The 22,520-nt window shown below is 29.0% G+C and overlaps 3 protein-coding genes across 3 annotated transcripts; 2 read left to right on the top strand and 1 right to left on the bottom strand.

Annotated features, from left to right (window-relative positions):
• The first annotated feature begins 8,154 nt into the window (after positions 1-8,154).
• Positions 8,155-12,062, top strand: LOC105623515 (D-2-hydroxyglutarate dehydrogenase, mitochondrial). The gene is made up of 7 exons (XM_012204907.1): positions 8,155-8,419; positions 8,998-9,195; positions 9,624-9,817; positions 10,230-10,398; positions 10,597-10,895; positions 11,544-11,712; positions 11,794-12,062. Exons 1-7 carry the CDS (start codon positions 8,155-8,157, stop codon positions 12,060-12,062), a joined length of 1,563 nt encoding a protein of 520 aa, XP_012060297.1.
• Positions 12,063-13,519: 1,457 nt separating this feature from the next.
• Positions 13,520-14,866, top strand: LOC105623472 (protein lethal(2)essential for life-like). Its single transcript, XM_012204866.1, has 2 exons — positions 13,520-13,534; positions 14,339-14,866. The coding sequence occupies exon 2, from the start codon at positions 14,345-14,347 to the stop codon at positions 14,864-14,866; it is 522 nt and encodes a 173-aa protein (XP_012060256.1). The 5' UTR covers positions 13,520-13,534; positions 14,339-14,344.
• Positions 14,867-17,463: 2,597 nt separating this feature from the next.
• On the bottom strand, positions 17,464-22,376 carry LOC105623473. Its single transcript, XM_012204867.1, has 6 exons — positions 22,253-22,376; positions 21,176-21,423; positions 19,823-20,145; positions 19,133-19,376; positions 18,477-18,757; positions 17,464-17,701 (listed from the first exon to the last, which is right to left on the bottom strand). Exons 1-6 carry the CDS (start codon positions 22,374-22,376, stop codon positions 17,464-17,466), a joined length of 1,458 nt encoding a protein of 485 aa, XP_012060257.1.
• Between the last annotated feature and the right edge of the window lie 144 nt (positions 22,377-22,520).

Raw genomic sequence — 22,520 nt, forward strand, 5'->3', positions numbered from 1 at the left:
ATGCAAGTATAAATACATGTATCAATACATAAAAAGTCGCATACAAATATAGAATACATATATACAGAACATATTTGCAAGCTTCTTTTAATAGAATGGTGCACCATTCACGCATTGCAATTTTAGTAATTCGAGATTATTATCTCCCATACAGTCGATTAGAGGTTAACAATCCGACTTCATATAATACTTCAAGACAATTGTCGGAGAATTGTGAAATTTGTCCATATCATTATTTTTCGCAATAAAATTTATTAACAATTTTTCAACATATTAATTAGAGATATTCGGGATATCCGGAAAATATCCGGTATCCTGTATTATCCAGCACTTTTTTATCAGATCCCAAAGTGTCTTCTAAAAAAAAAGTCTATACAGAAAAAATTGTAAGTTTGCAACAACGTATAAGATATTATAGCACCATGAATACATGCATACTTGTTTTTCGAATATTTGTATAAAAAAAAATCCAACAATTTAATGATATCAAATTTCAATTGGATATATTTCCGGATACTAATGATATCCGACTATCCAGTAATTTTGCATCCCTAATATTAACATCTTTATAATATGAGATGCTTGATTGAGCAAATTATTAAAATTGCTTGTAAATTTAATTTGTGATTACTAAAATAGTTTAACTGTGTTTATAATCCGGAAAAACAATTCGGCGCACAGTCAAAAGATTACAAATATGATACATATACAAGTACATATATAGTATATATAGTATATATAGTATATATAGTATATATAGTATATATAGTAATTTTCAAGATTGAATTATTTAAAGCATTAAAAAAATCCTTCGACCGTTATAGGTCTTTTGATTTCTAGTATTAATTATGTTCTTACATATACAGTCTAAAATAAAGATTCTTAATATTGTTTCTATTTCACTCAATATTTAACATCTATAATCAGATTTTTTTTTAATATATCTGCACGCGAGCTTTCGCATATTCTGAGACATCCTGTATATTATCAAAGATCGAAACCGATATATAATTTCAGTGAGTTCAATTTTTTACAAAAAAGAACCTTATCGAATGCTACTTTTCACTTATTTGCGAAAAGCATAAGAATTATATATTATCGATCCTTTTATATTTCACACTATAAAAAAGATATGTAAAATTTGAACAAGTGTAAAAGTTACACAATTTATGAAAAAATTTCAATTTTATTATAAATCATGTAATGTTTATATTTACTATAATTTTACATGCTTTTTTATTATGTACAACATGTTTAAATATATTTGTTTAACTTGCAAAAAATTTACAATCTCATTTATTCCAAATAGATTTCTATTTAGTGATTTAAAAATTAATTATTGATTATTTTTCTTGTATTTATTTGTTGACTTTTACTTTGAAGCAAAAATTTGTTTATAAATTTTTTTTACTTTTGAGGAATACAAAAGATATAAGCAGGCTAATGTATTTATACGTGTATATATGCTTTTGTAACGCAAAATCGGAATATTTGGTATATTTACTCTAAAAGTAACGGTATCTGTTAATATTAATACCAACACAATAAGAATTATATAATAATAAGTAGATATCGCTATCGATATCGATAGATATTGAATCCACACCAATTTTTCAAGATTGATATTTATTCGTTATTATCCAAATATAAATATAATATATGTATATTTGTATATCTACATATATGTATAAAGCCATTGTATCGAAGAGTCAGTTCTATTAACATGTTCTCTTAGCTGGGATAATATTTTTTGTAGGTTAGGTTAGGTTTTTGAGATACTTATTAATTATTATTAAATTGAAATTGACCTAATTTGAGATATTAATGTTCTAACGTTAGTTTGCGATTGCATTTCAAATCCAACAAACAAAATCGGCGGTATATATGCAGTTTATAAAACTGAAAAAGGTACTTGCCAAAATTTGCAATGAATATTATTAATTAATGAATAATATTAATTACCAAGATCCACTTCGACCGAAAGTAAGATTTTTTCTGTTATTTATACAAATTTAAAAAAAAATCTTTACGATAGAGATTTCTGTAGCTCCATTGTGCTATTTCTCTGAAAGAGCCTAATCATAATATCTACCTAACGATTCCCGCTGTGCGTCTATAACAACGAATCGACGAGTGAGGCGGTTCTTCATTGTGCCTCGAATTTGAAAAATGAAGACAAGTTACGCCCGTCTTGATGTCGCTTAACTGCAGATGGTGCGACTAGGTTTTATCGATTGGGACACTTGAGATTTCAGCGACTGGATTAAGCTTCATCGATCCATTGCTTCTATTTTTCATCTGTCGACCATGCTAAAATTAAGTTCTTAATAATTCCCTTCCTTCACCTGTTTTTCGCGGGCGCGTTAGTCGAGATTGAATGGTTTAACGGACAGATCGCAAGTTATCGTCGCGAAGGTTTTGTCGCGAGACCGATTAATTATGGACGCAATTACGGAACATCCGGGAAATGTATTCTATCAATCGAAAAATTGCAATGCAATCGAACATGCGTGACGCGCTCATTTATTTGCATCAAATTGCGCACGATTTGTAGAGTATATTATACGTGAATAAGTGCGCTATGAAAAGAGTATGATTGACATATCGAATAATGTTGCAAAGAATGTTCATGATGAAGAGACTCGAACAGATTACTGTTAATTGCATGAATATAATTACAACGTGGAAATTAACGATATTTCTATCTGATACAAATGTAACGAACATGTGGAAATGATAGAAACGTGAAGTACAAAACGTATATCTCTTTGTTCTTTTATTTCGATTTTCTTTGCGCACAGAGAAATCTGTTTTATTCGTGCAGCTTTGACGCGCTTCTTTTTACTCGATTATCTAAAATTTATCGATAGCGCGAGCACACACGGGAACAGAAAGTCTCGTATCGTTTGTATGGACAGGTAGAATTATATATATATATATACGAAATAAAAGAGCGAAACGATATTTCTGATGCAAAGTTCTTTCAAAGGTGCACTTTTAACAAATTAATTGTAAGAGGTGCTGCCACGTTAATTTTTATTATTTGATTCTGTATCATTATTTAATTCGAATAAATTGAAGAGATTCGAGTTCCACATTCCAATTTGCGAAATGTCGCGACATTGACCTCGTATAAAATTGTCGTAAATAAAAGGCTAAATTTCGCAATCGCGAACCGCAATCGCGATTCGTATAATCGCATAAGTTATGATAAAAATAGTGTTACGAGGCGAAGAAGGAACATGATACGATTATTGTTTTATCATCGAAAGATTAAGAATTAAGATATTAGGTTGTAAGTTAAGTTGCCTGCTTGCATGTTTTAAAACTCATTGATGAATCTGTAGAGGCATGTATTTGAGCAATTTTATCGAGATTCCAGGAAAGATGGTTTTCATTTATTTTTTAATTTCATCTATTTTTTAATTTCATTTTTAGTTTCAATGTGAGTTATAATAGTAAATTTATGTCAAAAAATTTATGTCAAAAATTTTAATATTATAATAATGATAAAAATGTTAGAATAATAAAAATAACGATATATAAATATGATGAAAAAAAATTATTAGGGATGCATCGGATTGTAAAATTATCAGATATCGGATATCCGAACAAAATGTAACATCGGTTATCCGATATTCAATCGAATATCCGAGAAGGTAATTTTTTCTGACATTTTTCGGATATCCGATTCTGAGTAGCTTTTAAAAAAAAAAGCCTATAGAGAAAAAGATTGTAATTTTGCAATAATGTATAAGATATTATATCATGAATATAATATTATATACTTGTTTCTAAAACATTTGAATAAGAAAAATTCAACAATTTAATAAAATCAAATTTCAACCGGATATATTTCCGGATATCCGACTAATGATATCCGATTATCCAGTTGAATAATAAAAAAATGCCGGATAATACTGGATCGATATCCAGTACATTTCTAAAAATTATATTGTTGAATTTTTTTTATTATCTGCATTGAGAAGAAAAAAGTTTTTTATTCAAATATTTTCACAATTCCTTTCTGATGAAAGAAATGCAACAGAGTCGCATTTTGACGCCAATACGAAAAATAAAATCGATTAACACATTCGTAAGATTGCTTTAATTTCATATTTATCGTTGTCACTTAACTTCAAGTGATTTTATATTCTCAGAATTTTAAAATCAATAAAAAACATTGCAGATAAACGTCGGTGTTTAGAAAAGGAAAGAATTCTAAAATTCCAAGAAACGTTATGGACTCTTCCCAAGATCAGAAAGATTCCATGTAACTGGAAGTTTGCGATTTCGCGATAACGTAGAAAATATGTGAGAGAGAGACGAGTGTCTAGCGAAGGAATCTGATTGGGCCACGTGATTTTCCAAACGATAATTTGGATGTCCACTTCTGACGTTACAACATTGGATTGACAATCGAAAGAAAGAATTTCATATACTGATTGACCAATCAAAGAAGGTTTCGAGGTATTTGTAGCATTAAATGAGAACCATAGCCTAGATTTTTATTAAAATCGACGTCAGTCTTTTTACGCGCCATTATGTAGATCGCGGGACATATGCGCGGTTTTGTATCAATTACGAATGCGACAAATTGCACTTTCTGCACGATCGCACGCGTGAAAGGCGCACCGTATGTCCGGCTATAAATAGGCACGCTAAGATAGCCACGCCTTAATCATTGTAAACGCTGAGACGGATAGCTGCCTTAAAGTCCTAAACACAACAATGCGAGGCAACAGCGATATTGATAAAAATAGCGATAGCATTAGCGATAGCGATAGGAATAGAGAAATCCAATATAAATGCATATGTTGGAAATGCATATGTCCATGTACATAGAAACCTAGAATAAGGCAATAGCGATAAATTTCCGACGAGTTAAAATTCTGTGTCTATCGTCTTATAGCTTTCATCATCAGCGTTTAGATTTCTCATTCTTTGTTTATTTGTACTGTAATCTTGAAGCAGATGGAAGAATATATTATGGTTTATATAAAAATCGAAATCAGATTGGTTGGCATTTTTATTTCTTTCGCGACATTATGCAACGGGAGACGACAATTATAGGTCTGTTTTCTTTGGCTGAACTTTTGCATCAGTTGATTTTCTTTTTCTTCCTCTTTTTTTCTGCTGGAGAGAAAAAGAAAAAAAAGATGAACTGGTGCAAAAGTTCAGCCAAAAAGAGGCCTTATATATCGCTTATTCTATGCTATTCCTATTGCTGTTCTTGTCGTTGTTGCCTCAACATTGTGTCTAGGGCTTAAACGCTGAGATGGATAGCGGTGTTAACCTTCTGACATTGTGTTGCAACAGACATCGTTTTGTAATCCGCTTTCGTACACATTCATATATTGTACCATATGCAATGGGTTATCGGACGGTAATCATGAAACGGTTTAAAATGAAGAATTGAAAAAAATTTTAATATTTTATATTTTGGGATGTTTACTAGAAAAAGTATAAGCTTAGCTGATTGGCATAAGATAGATTAGCTCGAAGAGATAAGCTAAAGTTATAAATACGGATAAAGATTTTTTTGTAGATATGGAAGATACATGGAATTTGTGGAAAATTGAAAAGAAAAATTTGAAATAGGGTATGTTCCGAGTTACACTTAAAGCGTGATGCATCATTTGTCTTTATTGTTATGTCACCAAATAATAAAGAAGGATAGAACGATTCGTTTCATGCCTAACTTGGAACGCACTCATAATATCTATCTTTGTGTAACATTAGGTATCCCTATCAGCGTTTATCTCCATAAATCATTGGATCATAAAGTACACATTAGGTAAACGTTTTTTGTGTATCTTCTTAAATTATCCTGACCTTTCACGAAGCGATGAGATCATTTTCAAAATTGAAGCTATTCGAAAAAAATTTTAAATATGTTCAATATTACATTACATATATCACTAGATACGAAAATATTGTGTTTACTCACAAGATTCGCATATAAAATAGAGATAATTTTGTATGTACTTATAATTATAGATGCCAACTAATATTATATTTTAGCAGTATGCATTTTTTGAAGATATGAATTGTAACTGATATCTGTCTATTAAAACATTTAATAAAATAGTAATTCAATGTGGTAGAATTACTACAAATTATTTTTAATTATGATGTATTATACGTGATATATATTTTAATTTTATTCAATAATTGTTAATCGATTGTTTATTGATTCGTGTTAGATCAAATATGGCGGAAATAAATATTTAGCTAAATTAGTATCACGATCCGTAAGATCATATTAGCTTGTCAGAGATACCATTTACAATTCATAGTTGCCTAATTCTGTTTCAATCAAACATGATGCAGGTCCTTGCTACATTGTGATTAGCTAAAATAGGATCGTTAATTAGGAATTGGCAAGCTAGTCTGATAAGGACTTAAAGTTAAAGTACAAATCATTGCATAACGCATAATGCATAAAGCATAAGAAAATCAACCAATTAGTTTTTTATTTCATGAAAAAAAAGAAATGAAGGAAATGAAGGATTTGATTCATTTCCTTCATTATATGTTGTGCGTTATGCAAGACTCTGATCTTTTTAGCTCTCATCTTTTTAGATCTCATTGCAGTTGTATTTATATATTTCTACACTTTTTTTATTCTTAAGATGAAAGGTATGTACTTATAATTAAAAGAAAAACAAAATAGATGAAAAATACAAAATTTAATTATAAAAAATAAGTTGATTGTAATGTAAATGGTTTTTTTAAATATTTTCTTATTCAATCATGAAGGCTTGCGTCATTCTTATAATATATACGAAACTACCGTGTCGATAATATATACGAACAGAGATTCGTTGAAGTTGACAAATGACCTGAAGATGGCGGTAGTTTCAATAGCAAATTATGATTTATTGTGTCGACAAGTTATGCTGAAATCACGAAATTATGCTAATATATAAGTGTATTCCGAAATAGCTGACAATTTATAAAGTGCGACAGATGAATTATATATATATTTTCAGCACTGTCAGTATCTGTATTTCATGCGGAACGTATCCTATATGAGAATATGCATAGAAACAATATAATACATATGAAAAGTGATTTAAAAAATATGGGCATTAATTTTTTAGAAGCGTCTAATATTGCATAAAAGATCGAAATTTATCGGAAAAAATATTAATTTTTTTTATGAATTTCAGTATATATAATTTGGAATTGGCCGTATTTTGACATATCACAGATTGAAAATTTATAATTCATATTACAATATAAACATCCTAGATAGCCAAGCGAGATTTAGCATATGGAACAAATTGATGCACTGCATGCATTGTTTTCAATTTGTCGACAATTTGCTGTCATTGGAATCTAATGTGAACTGAGTTAGCATCAGGAGGGCAAATAGATTTCATGAATTTACGAAATTGTAAGAGTATACATTGAGAAATAATAAACTCGTCACGTTGACAGCAAACTGACGGCACGCCATGCATGCATGATGACAACTTGCCAGCAGTTTATTGAATTCTAAGGAAGATTTTACGCGATATCAGAACAACAGACAGTTTGTGGAAACATCTTGGCTTTAGTTTGATGAAATTGAATACGGAATAAGTAATAGCAAAATGGTAACATGTTGCCCTTATTTGGCTATCTGGAATATATTGAAATACAAATGTTACTTAGGGATTTACGTGCAATGAGCAACTATAATTTGCAATTTTTATGTATTTCAAAATTTATTTAAAAAAGTGTATTTCAATTCGAATTATTGCCATGTGACTTAATTGTCACTATTCTGTTTATTTACAAATGTATTTTTCTTTGACAGATTTTTGTTTACGACAAAAACAACATTTTAAAATTATGAATCTGATTTATGGCATTACTTAAGTACAATGATCAAAATACATAATGATTTACACTGATCTTTAAGTAGCAAACTTTTCCAAATTTTTTTTTCTTTCCTTTTCTTTTACCGATCAATTGTGTGAAGTGAGGAATATCTTTTTGATAAAATGATATCTTTGTTTTCTTTGTATTGTAATACATTATTTTTATGGATTTTATATGAAAAGAATAAAAGCTAAAAATTATAATTATGAAATTATAAATATTTATATAAATATTAATATATTTTTTGTTCTTTTTTAGGATTAATTTATCGTAGAAAACAAGATGCAAAACGCACTGATGGGCATTCTGCTTCAATGTAATAAGGCCATCACAAGATGTTCCAGGAAAATCACTGGTCGCTACTATTCGACCGGCGCCGCGAAACCTGAATTAACTTCGATCAGGTACAAAATTCAACGCGGACCCTATGCTACAGTCACGGATGCAGATGTTCGCTTTTTCGAATCGTTGCTTGGCTCCAGTCACCTCATCACAGATCCGGATGAATGCGAACATTACAATATCGACTTTGCGAAAACTGTAAGGGGTAAGCACAAAAGGGTAAATAATAAAAAAACATCTTTAATTACAAAAATTTTTAGGAAATATTAGCAGAAAAAAATTTTTTGTCTTAATGGAATTTTTGTTGTGATGGAAATATGATAATTACAACATACTATAAATAAAGTTGAAATGTATATATTTTATGATTTTATTAGGATAATCTGAGAATTCACATATTCTATTTACATATTTAACATTAAAATTTTGTATACGTGTTCAGTAATCATATATACATATGAACTTTATTGTTAAATGAATAAGGTTACATAATCTTTTTTAATAGGCAATAAAATAAGAATTTATAAAGAATCAAAAAATATAATTTCAAATTTCAATTTAAGGAATTCATATTTACTTCTTTTTAAAATAAGGTAAATTTTCTATAGTATGCTATTTTTAGTATGTTTAAAATATCTTCTTTCAATTTATGTAAAAATGGAGATTAGAAAGTGTGGTTATATTTTTTTATAATAGTTCAAATAGAAGAAATATATTTTAATTTTCAGAGTGAAATTTTTTTTTACATTTTTAATTCATATATAATAGTTGACATAAATGTAGGTGCAAGTAAGCTTGTGTTGAAACCGACATCCACTGAGGAAGTGTGCGCAATACTAAAATATTGCAACGAGCAACGATTAGCAGTTTGCCCGCAAAGTGGAAACACTGGTCTCGTTGGTGGTTCGAACCCAATATTTGATGAAATTGTTATTTCTTTGAAGCTCATGAATAAAATTTTGGACACGAATGAATTGACAGGTAGGTACGATTAGTATGACATCAACTCGAATGTAAATATCTTTGGAAAAGAAATTATTAAAAAAGTTAAGCAAAAATCTTCATTTATTTTATGATTACATCTAATATCAAATTTTGTTACTACATCTAAATCTTTTATTTAAATATTTATAAAGTTAAAAAGATTTAATTTAATTCATATATTCTTTGAATATAATTTAATCTGCAGTACGCTCCTTGAATTACAAGAATTGAATTTAAACATTTTTCTCTTTTCTTAATGATGATATGTCCTCTGAAAATATATTTTTCAAAGAATAATAGATGCGAATAATATTATAGTAAGATATCTTGAAGTCTCAAATAGTCAAAAAACATCATGAACAATTATTCGCTTCTCTTTTGCGATACTATTATATTAATAAAAACTCTGGGTACTATCATGTTAGGTATACTGACATGCGAGGCTGGTTGCATTTTACAAGATTTGGACAATCACTTGTCTACAGTTGACTTAATGATGCCCTTGGATCTTGGGGCTAAAGGAAGCTGTCTAATAGGTGGGTGTGTATCTACAAATGCAGGCGGATTGCGACTTTTGCGTTATGGCAATCTACATGGAAATATCTTGGGAATTGAAGCAGTAAGTTGAATTTGAATACAAATTTGATTATGTATTATATAATTTAAAATAATAATTTTATTATTTCATAAAATAATTATTGTTATTATGTTTTATATACATATATAAAATTTAAATGTATGACAATATTAAAAACATAAATAATTATATCTATCAATTTTTGTTATATTTTGTCTTGTATAATATGTCTAAAATTTTTATAAATTAAAATTATTTCTATTTTTTTTTAATTATTTATTTTTATTATTAATTTTATAATCATTATTGAAAATTTAGGAAAAAAAACAATTTAGATTTTTTTAATTTAGAAAAATTAAAATTTTCATTTTTGTTGATTGAAATTTTTTCTACATATTGTAGTTTAATATAATCGAAAGTAATATTAGATAAATAAATGTCTTTCTTTATTCAGGTGAAGGCTAACGGTGATATTGTAGATGCATTGAATACGTTAAAGAAGAATAATACTGGATACCACTTGAAACATATCTTTATAGGATCTGAAGGAACATTAGGTATTATAACCAAAGTGGCTATTCAATGTCCACCGTTGCCGAAGGCCAAAAATGTCGCATTTCTAGGTATGCTTTAATCGTATATAAAATACAAAAATACTAATAATAATAAATAATAATAAAAAAATAATAATAATAAATTAATATATTACTATTACTAGTTTTATAGTAATATATAAATTAAATTACAAAATATACCCACGCTTCTTGTTACAATCTTGTTACAAAACTTTGCTTCACTAAAATACATATATTTTATTTTAGGATTAGCGAGTTTCGATAAGGTGTTAAAAACATATTTTTTAGCGAAACATCATCTAGGTGAAATTCTGTCTTCCTGTGAAATGATGGATCGCCTATCTATAGACGTTTCCATTAATAATCTTGGCATGAAGAATCCATTAACGAGCCGCGAGGATGGTCACGAATTTTATATGATAATTGAAACTTCAGGTAGCCATTTGGTCCATGACGAAGAAAAGTTATCCTCGTTCGTGGAAAAAGCTATTAATGGTGACCTCATTGAAGATGGCACAATGACTAATGAATCAAAAAAGCTTGATGTATGTGATCGAAAGTTTATTTATATCATATTGATTATATTCATATCTCAGGTAGAATACAAAAATTATAGCAATATCATAAAGACATTATCATGATCTTATTTATCACTTATAATTAAAATTATAAATTAAATTCATTTATAAGTTTATATAAAGTGATAAATCATGCCATGAGAATGTTCTATGACTGTATTCTATCCGGAATTATTATGGCTTAACAAGAATCCGGAGGATCTATAGTAGAAATACTCATAATATTTACTTGTGCACACGCAAATAAAGAATTAAACACAACTAAAAAATGCTTAATAAAATTATCAGAAGTAATGAGACAATTTTAGACAATTTTATGTATTACTATGTTTTTACAATATGATGACTGTTGATCTGTTTACAAATTAACTATCCTAAAGATGAGCTTCTTTGATTGTCCCTAATTGATTATTCAAGCATAGTGGATTACAAATATCGTAACAGGACACAGAAACAAAATGAAGATGTAACAATTTAAAAAATTTATTATGAACATTTAAAAACAAATTTTTCATACTACGTTTGATTCCTAGAAATGTAATTGAACATTTACATGTATCATATTTGGATTTTGAAAGAATAAGCTATATTTAAAGTTTTAAATTAAACTTTTAGACCATATGGGCACTTCGAGAAAGAATTAGCGAAGGCGTCTTACGAGAGGGTTACGTATTTAAGTACGATATCTCTTTACCTCTTTTATCTTTTTATAATGTCATCGAGGTGCTTCGCAAGCAAATACGGGATCCTCGGATTATCAGGATTAGTGGTTATGGTCATTTAGGTATAATTTTTATAACAAGAATTCAAATATCTTGAAACAAGTTTGATATTTGCAAATAATTTCTTTTTTTCTTATTTTTAGGCGATGGAAATCTCCATGTACAAGTCTCCATACCAGAATATTACGAAGATGTAGCCGCGCAATTGGAACCATTTATTTTCGAATACGTGTCAAAATGCCAGGGAAGCATTAGTGCCGAACATGGTATTGGCTTCAAAAAAACTAAATATCTTCATTTGAGTCGAAGTTCTTCCGAGATTCAAATGATGTATGATTTGAAGAAAATGATGGATCCAAATGGCATTCTGAACCCATATAAGTTGTTAGAGCCAATTATAGAGAAGTTATGATCGTAAAAATAATTTTTAAACACAAATGGTGTAAATATTTTATGTGCCATTTGAACAAAGTCCATAGAAGATTAAGTATAGTCGTAATATCTAATTATCTAAATAAATGTTTATAAAAATGTTGAAATATCATTGCGTGCTATTATAATAGTATTTGATTTACAAATTGGGTGCTGACTTCATGTATAAAATTCTATGCTTTTTTTGGTTATTATCCATTTGCCAATAAAAGTAGACAAAATGTTTCGATGACTAAAGTCTCATTCGAAATAGATACAATTAGTAATAGCTACGAACAATACCAAAATATATGTCTTTATATATAGAATATTAAATATTTGTAATTATATTAGATGTAGTAAAAAGAAATCCATTATTTTTGCATGAAATTGAATGGAAAAATAATGGATTTTTTTTACTACACCTAATATATATTTGTAAATGTATGTAATATAAATGTACCTGAATATGTAAAGAGAAGATTGTGAGTGCTTTTCAGATGTGTTATACTATGTCTTTTGCTGGAAAGGACCATGTAACTATATGAAGTGAACTGTAGTCAACAAAGATTTGTTAAAGAAATGCAAAAATATTTCTTATTACATATCCGGGAAAAAATCTTATATATATTTTATATATAAATATATATAATTATATATAAAATATGTCAAATTTATATATGGTACATTTTTTCCCTTGCCTGCATTTAATATAGTCATGCTCTTAATATTAATTAAATTTTATACTATGGAATTTTATCTAAGAAAAACGAATGATACAAACGGAATAAATAAATTGAAATAAACCTTTAATAAAGATTTTATTTTTGGAATTGATATGTTTTTTATTTTGTTCCTTTCTCTAATCAAATAGGATTGACTTTTCGATAATAATGTTTAATTTTATTAAAAATTTAGTATATATAATGTAATACGTACGTAGGTGCGTGCGTGCGCGCGCGCGCGCGTGTGTATGTGTGTGTGTGTGTGTGTGTGTGTGTATGTTGGAATACAAATTTTAAAATATGGAAAAAATTGTTAAAACCAAAATAATAAGAAACCAAATAATTAAAAATTAACCATTTGATTCTTTCATTTTAATAAGTCATAAAAATATAATAAGATATTTAAATTTAGACACTTGTTTAATTTTATTAAATGTTACAATATAATTTATTATCAATTTAAATGATCCTAATAAGAACGAAAAATCGTGCGGGATCTCTGTAATCATGCGCATGTGCACGCGCCGCGCGATCAAACGGTCTCGAAAAGAGCGGCAAACTGAATATAAATCGGTGCACTAGTAATTATTGCGCAGTTAGTCGCAAAGAGGAATTCATGCTTGGAGGAAGCGAGTTCTCGCAGCAAAGATCTCTTACTGCGCAGTTCGACAAATAATTTCGAAATAATTTCAAATCGAGCATCCGACATCGAGTGTTAACGAAACGAGTGATTTTCAAAGTCGACAAAGTGCGTATTATGACTTGTCTCCTAATCACACGCATCACTGTCAATGATTGCTTAATAATCACGCAGATTAATTGAATTATTATGCACTTTTTGCTGCTTTTACATTTAAAATTATGACAAATAAATAATAGCCTTTTTATATGAAACAATGATAAAACTACGATTAAAAGAGAATTTATTACATTTGTTAAGACTTTTGAATATAAGTTATATCATTTAATATTGTTTTCCAGAGTTTAGACTCATCAAAATTTTTTAAAATAATTATTTTAACTAAAGTACTTATTTAAATAAGTACTTTAAGTAAGTATTAGATGTTTATTATTCTTCTCTAACAATTTCAGCTTACACATTTATTAGTTATGTTATAATATAATTTATATTAAATATAATACAATTATTAATATTATTATTAAATCTACATTTACTATATATTATATTTATATATAGATTTTAATATTCAATTATTGCTTTCTAAATTTTAAACTCATTAAAATTTCTTTAAATTTCTTTAAATACTTAAACACTCTTTTTTGATAATTTCAGTTTGTACACTTATTAAATATATTATAATTATTGATCAAATATAATAAAATTATTTATGTTCCTCTTATTATCATCATTTATATCTATAGATATTTATTATTCATTATGTCGCATTTAGATTTTATTTATATTCGATTATTATCAATTACGTTTTATCTTTCAAAAGCTCTCCAAATTCTATAATAAAAGTGATAATTTATTACATGTGACAAAATTAAATCAGGTAAATAATGATCTGTTAATTCCTAATTCCTGCAGGAAATCATGGCATTGGTATCGAGAAGCATATTCCGTGATTGGTGGGACGATATAGATCGCTACCATCGTGAGATGGAGGAACACTTTCAGAGGCTGAGTCTGCATGATGACGATCTGTGGCGAATGCCGTCACTCATCGGCAGGTTCCGGCGATTGCGCGATTACGTATTTAAAAATGAGATGGACGGATGGGCAACAGTCGAATGTGACGCGGATAAATATCGGATAGTGGTGGACGTACAACAGTTCACGCCGGAGGAAGTCACCGTTCGCACCGACGACAAGTACATCACCATTGAGGCCAAGCATCATGAGAGGAAGGATAGCCACGGCTATGTGTCGCGACAGTTTACCCGTCGTTATTTGCTGCCGCATGGTTACGACATCGGTCAGGTGAAGCCCAGATTGTCTTCCGATGGTATTCTGACTATTACGGCACCCAAATGGAAATGGGCTTTACCAGCGCCGAGCGAGCGATTTGTGCCAATTATACGACAAACCTATTGGCCGGCCATCAAGACCAAGTAATGCGCTGAGGTGTTTCCGGATATCGCGAAAATGATTGAGAAATTAATCGTCAAAATGAAATGTCCGAATAATTTTTTTAGAACTATGATTGTCTTCAAAATCAATAGTTTGCAGAGATGTATATACTATTGTCTGTAATAGCATTTGACCTATCAAGAAACGAACAATCAAATTTTGAGAAAAAAATTAATCGTTTTAGTTTCTTGAATGTTTGAATTTTTAAATATCTTTGCAACGAATTTCAGGCCGATTCGCGTTGTTCGGCTTCCTCGCAAATGTCTATTATTATGTGTATACAATCGATCAGTACAATTACGTTAATATTACATTTGCTAATATTTTTACTACGTGTATATAGGGCGTTCCGAAATTTGCGAATCAAAATACTGCAGCAAGACAGATATCGAAAAATTAAATAAAAAAAGTTATATGTACATTTTTATTTGAAGCAGTAGTTTTTGAGATATAAGAATTCAAATACAGCCAATTACAAGTTACGTTTAGTCGCCTATCAGTTATCCGTATGAATCGTATAATATTAGTAAGCACGCATTTCAGCGTTTAATTTTTTGAAAAATTTTTCACTATGGTATTTTAATCGATTTATAAATTTCAGGACACTCTGTATGTACATATACACACATATATATATATGTGTATATATGTAAATGTATTAGCATTGCAGTCTGTCAGCAAGGGTCACGATCGTTATTTACGTTACAGTTTAAGATAGATAAAAAAAGACTGCAGAGTTAGATTTGTATTCTATTATGTTAAAAATAAACATTCACACTCGATTGCATATAAGACATTCCGAGAGCGGAAATTAATAGATCGATTCGATAATTACGATCGTGACTCAAGTTTGGATGACTTTAATATATAGCGTAATGAGCCATAATTAGAAAATTGTATAAAAACATGCATGTACAGTTGCATTGTATTAATTATTTTCTCATAGCTTTAAAAGACACGAATGAGAACAACGGCATATTATGAAGTTTTACGACGCTGTTAGACTGTAGACATTACATCATTCGGGTTCGTCTCGGCGATTAGTTTCGAACGGTTCATACCGCCGTGACTCGCTATTAAAATGTAACAACTGCTATTGCGTATGTTCTGTACAGCTTGTTGCTCTTACGTAATCGTTCATTTAATTTATTCGTGTTATCGTTAGCTTGACAATTCGATTTAGAGTTTATACTTATAGGTTGTTTACGTAACACTTCTTTTTGGCAAGGAATGTGAGTTGCATAAAATATGTATGATTAATATAGGTAAATCACTCGGTATTATAATTACTCGCGTCACAATCAAGAAGCTAGAATTATAGACGAGATATTATGTAATGCACTTATATTTGTATTAGTTAGATGGTTGCAATTGTGTTCAAGTTCAATTAAACGCATATATAATAATAATAATAAATATATATTTCACATTCAAACGATTTTATTCTTGCGATACTTTTCGCATAGTCATTTGTAATTTTATTCGCTTTGTATTAAGCTAAATATAATATTTTGCTAATAACATTTTCTTTAATAAAAGTTTAATATCAATTTAATTTTGTATTTTGCTCATTATTGTCATTGAATAATTGCCATTAAATTTATATATAATTCTTATAAATTATTAATTTGCTTTAATTATAATTATGTGTTTCTAATAATGTTACTAGTAATGTTCTTTTTTTAATAAAAATTTAATTTCAATATTTTACTTAAACAATCATTTTTGAATGTGTAATTTTATATACTTTCAATAAAATTGCAATTATATTATTTAATTTACATACTACAGTTGTAAATTTGACAAATATTTATTTTATAATATACGATATAAATTTGATTTAAAATCAAATTTAAAATCAAATTTTTTTTTTAAAAACGCATTTATGCTGTTGAGTATTTAAATCCTAACAATACCACTTATGGCATGCAAAAATTTATGTGCATAAAAAAAATAAATCGCAATAAATATTTTTTCAATTTAGCCAAATTATTAAATTATCATTATTGAATTATCATTATTGAATTATCTATCGGCCATAAATTACGCATCTGTGCCAAACATCGAAATCGTGCATACATTTTTCACTTTTTTCATGTTGCAAAGCTGCTATTAAACAATTCGACATTCACAGAATTCCATTTATAAATTGTAAGTAGAATTCCGTCGCGTGACACAAGATGTTTAAAAAATCAGAATGCACATGTATATGTATACCTATTATACATTAAAATACATGCGCATATATCACGCATAATGTACAATACGTGTTTACATTATAAAGGACTTTGTCTCGAATTGGCTCTCTAGAATGATGTTAAACCAGGCCTGTCCAATTTGAGCTTCGGAGTTAAAACGCAAAATCATCGACATAGAAAAACTCAATGTTAGTAAGATTTTAGAACTATAGAGTGTTGATAAGTGTCACTTAGATGCATATCAACACTTTACAGTTCCCGAAATCTTACTCACATTGAATTTTTTTGAGTCGATAACTTTGCGTTTTGGCTTCGGAGCTCAAATTGGACAGGCCTGAGTTAAACGTTTGAATAACATTCGATTATGATCTATGAATGCCTTTCTTATGACGGTCCTCGTTCTTCCTCGCTCTCAGAGAATGGCGTTTGATCGTCTTGACTGTTTGGTGGCAGCGGTTCCTCCAAGATTGTTTCCTCTGCGGGTGTTAAACCCTGCATCCATCTAGCCTGTTCCTCAATCATCGGAATTTTCTCGTCAATCAATTTCTCCATGTTTACCTTGTCCAATTCCTCTTGTATACGTCTCTTTAACGGTCCTTCGATCGCATCCATGATTTGATATCTATGAAAGTAAGAATAAAAAGGCACAGTTAGAAACTTAAACAAAGAGTATTTAAAAGAAGTAAAAAAAAAAAAAATTAAAATATAACACAGAATCGTATTTTCCATAGTTAAATATCTGATATGTGAGTGTTTAATAAAAAAAAATAAAAATATATAAATAGAATCAGTTTTACCATCTCTGATTAGTTCAATTGATCAATTAAATGTCAATCGTGATTAGTCAATTTTGCTTAATGACAAATGCGATTGGTCAATTTCATAGAATAATCGACTGATCAAGTTAATCAGAGGTGATGAAACCGGTTCTTAGCCCGTTTTCCACCAATATAGATTAATTTAAATTTAATTTCGATTCAAGTTATTCTTCATCTTTTTCTATTTTTAAGAAAAAAATAAAGAGTATAAAGTTGAGCCTAAATTAATATTAATTCTCTAAATCCCAAATCATTCTGATTGTAACATATGACCTTAAAAGAATTTTGGGGAAGCTAGAAAACGCAAGTAAGATTATTTAATACCAAATATCAAATATTTTAAATATTATAAACAATCAAATATTTCGAAACGTAGAGGATTTAAGCGAAACATTCGTTAACAATTTTCCGAGATTACAAGAATACTACAATTTTGTTTATTGATATGTATTAGACATGTTTCCTAATGCTCATTGTGATTAGATCCGTGTCAGAAAATCGCCGATTACGGACGTCGCCTTGAAATCGATGATGCGAGACGCATATTTTACAAGGCCGGGGCTATTACGTATGGTTTACCTTAAAAGGTTTGGTAGTATATTAATGCTCGCTTCCACGAGATAATCGAGCGTTCTGGCGCCGTGGAATCTCGCTTGGATGTTGCCTAACTCGAGCTCCAGTTCTTCTAATGTAGCGCGTTTCCGCGTATCCAATGGCTGAGCCAGCTTTATTTGAACCCGAAAGTATTGGACGGTGAAGGACACGGTGCCGGCACGCGACAGGAAGCCACCGATCACGCTCATCTCCCAATGCGTCTTACCCTCAAGTTCTTGGGTGCCGACATCCAGAAGCGCATATATCTATATAAGGTGCCGTATATGTATGTAAATACAAATTAAATCTGCGATAAGCGTCACCTACGCACGTGCAAAATCCAAAAACCGCACACTATAACGATTTACAAACGTACCTTTACAAACGTAATATTTACGCAATATTTATGGTCGCGATTATGGCCGATGCAATTGCTTTGCGTTTAGCAATTTCGTAGATGTTTATTTATTTTAAATTAAATTATAACTCATCTATCTAAAATCTAAATGTTACAGTTTTTCGAAATAGATACTTTTCGTATACCTATTACAGCAATATTTTTAGATCCACTTGGAACTCTTTGATTGAAGATATATTAATATGCTAGTTAATTAGATCTCTTATAAAAAAATTGCACTTACAGTTCCATTCTCCATAGTGATGGTTATATTTCCCATGCGATAGAAACTGGCTAAACCGGTGATCCAGGTATGTGACGAGGTCATAGTGAATATACCGACGCTTTGGGTATAATCTTTTAGTTGGTATGGATCATAGCCCATCTGAGAAACCTGCTTTCGAGCTTCTGCAATCGCCATATCGAAGGGTGAAATCGAATTCGGAAAGTATTGTGGTAATTGTGATATTTGTTTATTCACTTCGCCCCTGAAATATATCATATATTGTTGAGAAAAAATATAAACACACACAAGCCGGAAAATAAATTCTCTCTTTTTTTTAAAAAAAAAAAAAGGAAAAATTTATTTATTATTGTTAAAAATACATGGAACTTTATAAAAAAATATGTAATTTAAATTATATAGATATTGATATTTAAAAAAACAATGTCATAAAAAAATCTAAATTAAAATCGGCATTAGTTTCGATTGTCGTTTTAAAGAATTAATTATTATTTTCATTCTTCATATATATATATATATATATATATATATTTTTTTCCTTGTTATTTTCTTTTTCTTATGATCTATTCATCTCATTTTGTTTTATTTATTTGTTTAAAAAATTTTGATTTAAAAAGGATAAGAAATATTTTGATACTTAAATAATTTCGATTTAAAAGAATAAAAAATATTTTTTTAAAAGACTTGCACCTTATGTTTGTATTAACTTCTTTCAGTATGAATGGTTTGATGCCGTCAAAGATGAAGCTCCCGACGGAATTGATGACTCCTTGAAACACCGAACCGAGGAATCCTAGATTCTTAAAGTCCAGGTCAATTTTATCGAAAGTCAAATCCATATCGATATCCTGAGCTTGTAATTTGCCATCGGTGCTCACTTCTAGCCTGGCGATACCTTCGACTTTCACGCCAGTAAGTTTCACCGAAAAGTCTCCTTCGGATCTCGAAATCCACGATGTCATTGTGTATAATCCGCGAATATCAAGAATGTCAATCCTTACTGCGACAGACACCTCGAAAAGATAATTATTTTTATTTTACATTTCTAGTAAAAACAATAAAGTTGCAAAAATAAACATCAAGTGCATATATATAAAGATAAATTTAATTATTTAATATAAATATACATCTTCATGTGAATGATATTCATGTGAATAATATAAGAAAATTGTAAATATAAATAAAGAAAAAACAAAAATTTGATGATTTCAAAAGAAAGATATAAAAAATAAAATATGTAAAATATATATACATACATAATCTACAAAATATTTTGTACACAGAATATTTACATGTAATGTAAATTATGTTTTAAAACACATTCTTTGCAAATTGATAATTAAAAAATTTTTCAGATAAATTAATAAAAAAGATTTTACTAGAAGAGCATATTTTACTTCTTTCATCATTATACAGTCACAATATCGTTATCATCTTTCTACTACGTCTGCTTAAAATATGATGCGCATCTTATTTTCTACGTAACACACGCGCGCGCGCGCGCGCGCACACACACACACATACACACAACAAATGTACATATATTTGCATATTAAATGTTTGATTTCTTTACTAAAAGCATTTTAACCATAAAAAATAGTTGAAAATTTTAAATAAATATTATATCAATTAAAATTTAATAATAAAGTTTTTATTTTAGAGTTATTATTTTTAAAGAAATCGATTGATTTACGATATTGTAATCTTCATTATCAATATATAAGTAATAACTTACATAGACATTACTTATTTAATCAACATTTATTATTTTTAAATTATTCATATAACTGTGTTAATAACTATCCATAATACTGTATTATATAACTATATTATATACTATAATACTATAGTAACTATTAACAATAGCAACACAGCGAACTATCTTCTACATGTATCACTATATGCATATAAATGTATATATATATTTTAGAATCTAACCAAGAGCGGAAAAGAAGTATTGTACATCAGTTTCAGTTTCTAATATTTTTTTGATTTTTTTTGATTTTTTTCTATCTTTCCAGCTGACGTTTTGTTCTAATTTACCTGCATACGTGCCAATTCCGATTCTATATGTTCGATACGGAACTTGGACAATCCATAAACGTTAATTTTTTTTAGATTTATCGTATTTATGGAGAAGGAATGCTTCATATCCGGCACTGGCATCGGATCCGGTATCGGCGCGCCCGGTAACCCGACCGGATCGTCTTGCTGATAATGTTTGAGGATAGCGCGAATTTGATCCCCTAGTCGCTGTTCGCCTGCGGCTATTTGAGCTACCATTTTCTTGTCTAGAATAAGTTATATTTTAAATTAATAAGTAAAATCAATATTACGTAAATAAATATAGAAAAATAGTATTATAAAATCAATTTCATGAGAGTGATTTTGAGATATACGAAATTGATATCCAAAAATTTTTATTGTTAGATGTAAGCTGCTTCAATTAATTATTGAAATTTTACGCGAAAATTAATCATTGAGACTTGTAAATGAAATAATTTTATTTTACAACGATCTATGTTATGATTGCCCCTTGAACTATATATTGCGCAAGAAGAGTAAATTATTTACATGAAAAAACGTAGCAAAAAGCGTATTATAGTTAATTATTATGAAACAAACAGCGTGAAGTCAATTATTTTTTGAAGCTTGAATAATAACAACTAGTTTTTTAAAGTTCATTTTTTTCAATTAATTCACTTTTAAATGAAAACTTTTAAAAAAAAACGAAGAAATTAAATCATACATAATTTTTTACTCGCATAATTTTCAGTTTGATATATTGAGTAATTTAAACAATTTAGAAAATAAAAAATGATTAGAAATATTATGTTGTTTGTTTATATAATATACAACTTTATTAAATTGTATTGAAATTATTTACAAAATATATCATTTATTAAAAGTTCAATAGGAAATGATTGAGAAAATTATAATCTCCCCTGTCTCTTTAATTCAATTATATTATATTTAAACAATTTATATATTTAAATAATTATAAATATATTAACCAGGAAATAACAGTTCAATGCAATTGCGCTGTATTTAAACGATTTTAAAAATATACAGACATTGCTAGGTTTTGACGAAATCACGTCTATCAATGAAATGTTATACCTAGTGAAGTTGAGGCATTGTTCGCTTTTAGCTCCTCGCTTGCACATGGAAAACACAGGAAGCAGCACACTATTAAAAAGACCACCGTGTAGACTCGCATTTCTAATCGCGTTTTGCACCTCATGTTCTTTTAACTTCCTGTTAGAAACACTAATATACTATTTGACACTTGGCCCTACCGATATTACTACAAAGAAGCTATCATAAAAAATATTAACGTGTAATCGTATCATAAATTTGTCGAGATCCCCTCCGATTGTTTCCTGTC

Source organism: Atta cephalotes (genome assembly GCF_000143395.1).
Source record: "Atta cephalotes unplaced genomic scaffold scaffold00058, whole genome shotgun sequence".
NCBI classification, from domain to species: Eukaryota; Metazoa; Arthropoda; class Insecta; order Hymenoptera; family Formicidae; genus Atta; species Atta cephalotes.

Coding starts and splice junctions, on each gene's coding strand:
- LOC105623473 (XM_012204867.1), bottom strand. CDS start 22,376: ATGAGGTGCAAAACGCGATTAGAAATGCGAGTCTACACGGTGGTCTTT. Junction 20,146..21,175: donor CGGAATTGGCACGTATGCAG/GTAAATTAGAAC, acceptor TATCTTTTCGAG/GTGTCTGTCGCAGTAAGGAT. Junction 18,758..19,132: donor TCACTATGGAGAATGGAACT/GTAAGTGCAATT, acceptor CACCTTATATAG/ATATATGCGCTTCTGGATGT.
- LOC105623472 (XM_012204866.1), top strand. CDS start 14,345: ATGGCATTGGTATCGAGAAGCATATTCCGTGATTGGTGGGACGATATA.
- LOC105623515 (XM_012204907.1), top strand. CDS start 8,155: ATGCAAAACGCACTGATGGGCATTCTGCTTCAATGTAATAAGGCCATC. Junction 9,196..9,623: donor GGACACGAATGAATTGACAG/GTAGGTACGATT, acceptor CTATCATGTTAG/GTATACTGACATGCGAGGCT. Junction 10,399..10,596: donor CAAAAATGTCGCATTTCTAG/GTATGCTTTAAT, acceptor ATTTTATTTTAG/GATTAGCGAGTTTCGATAAG.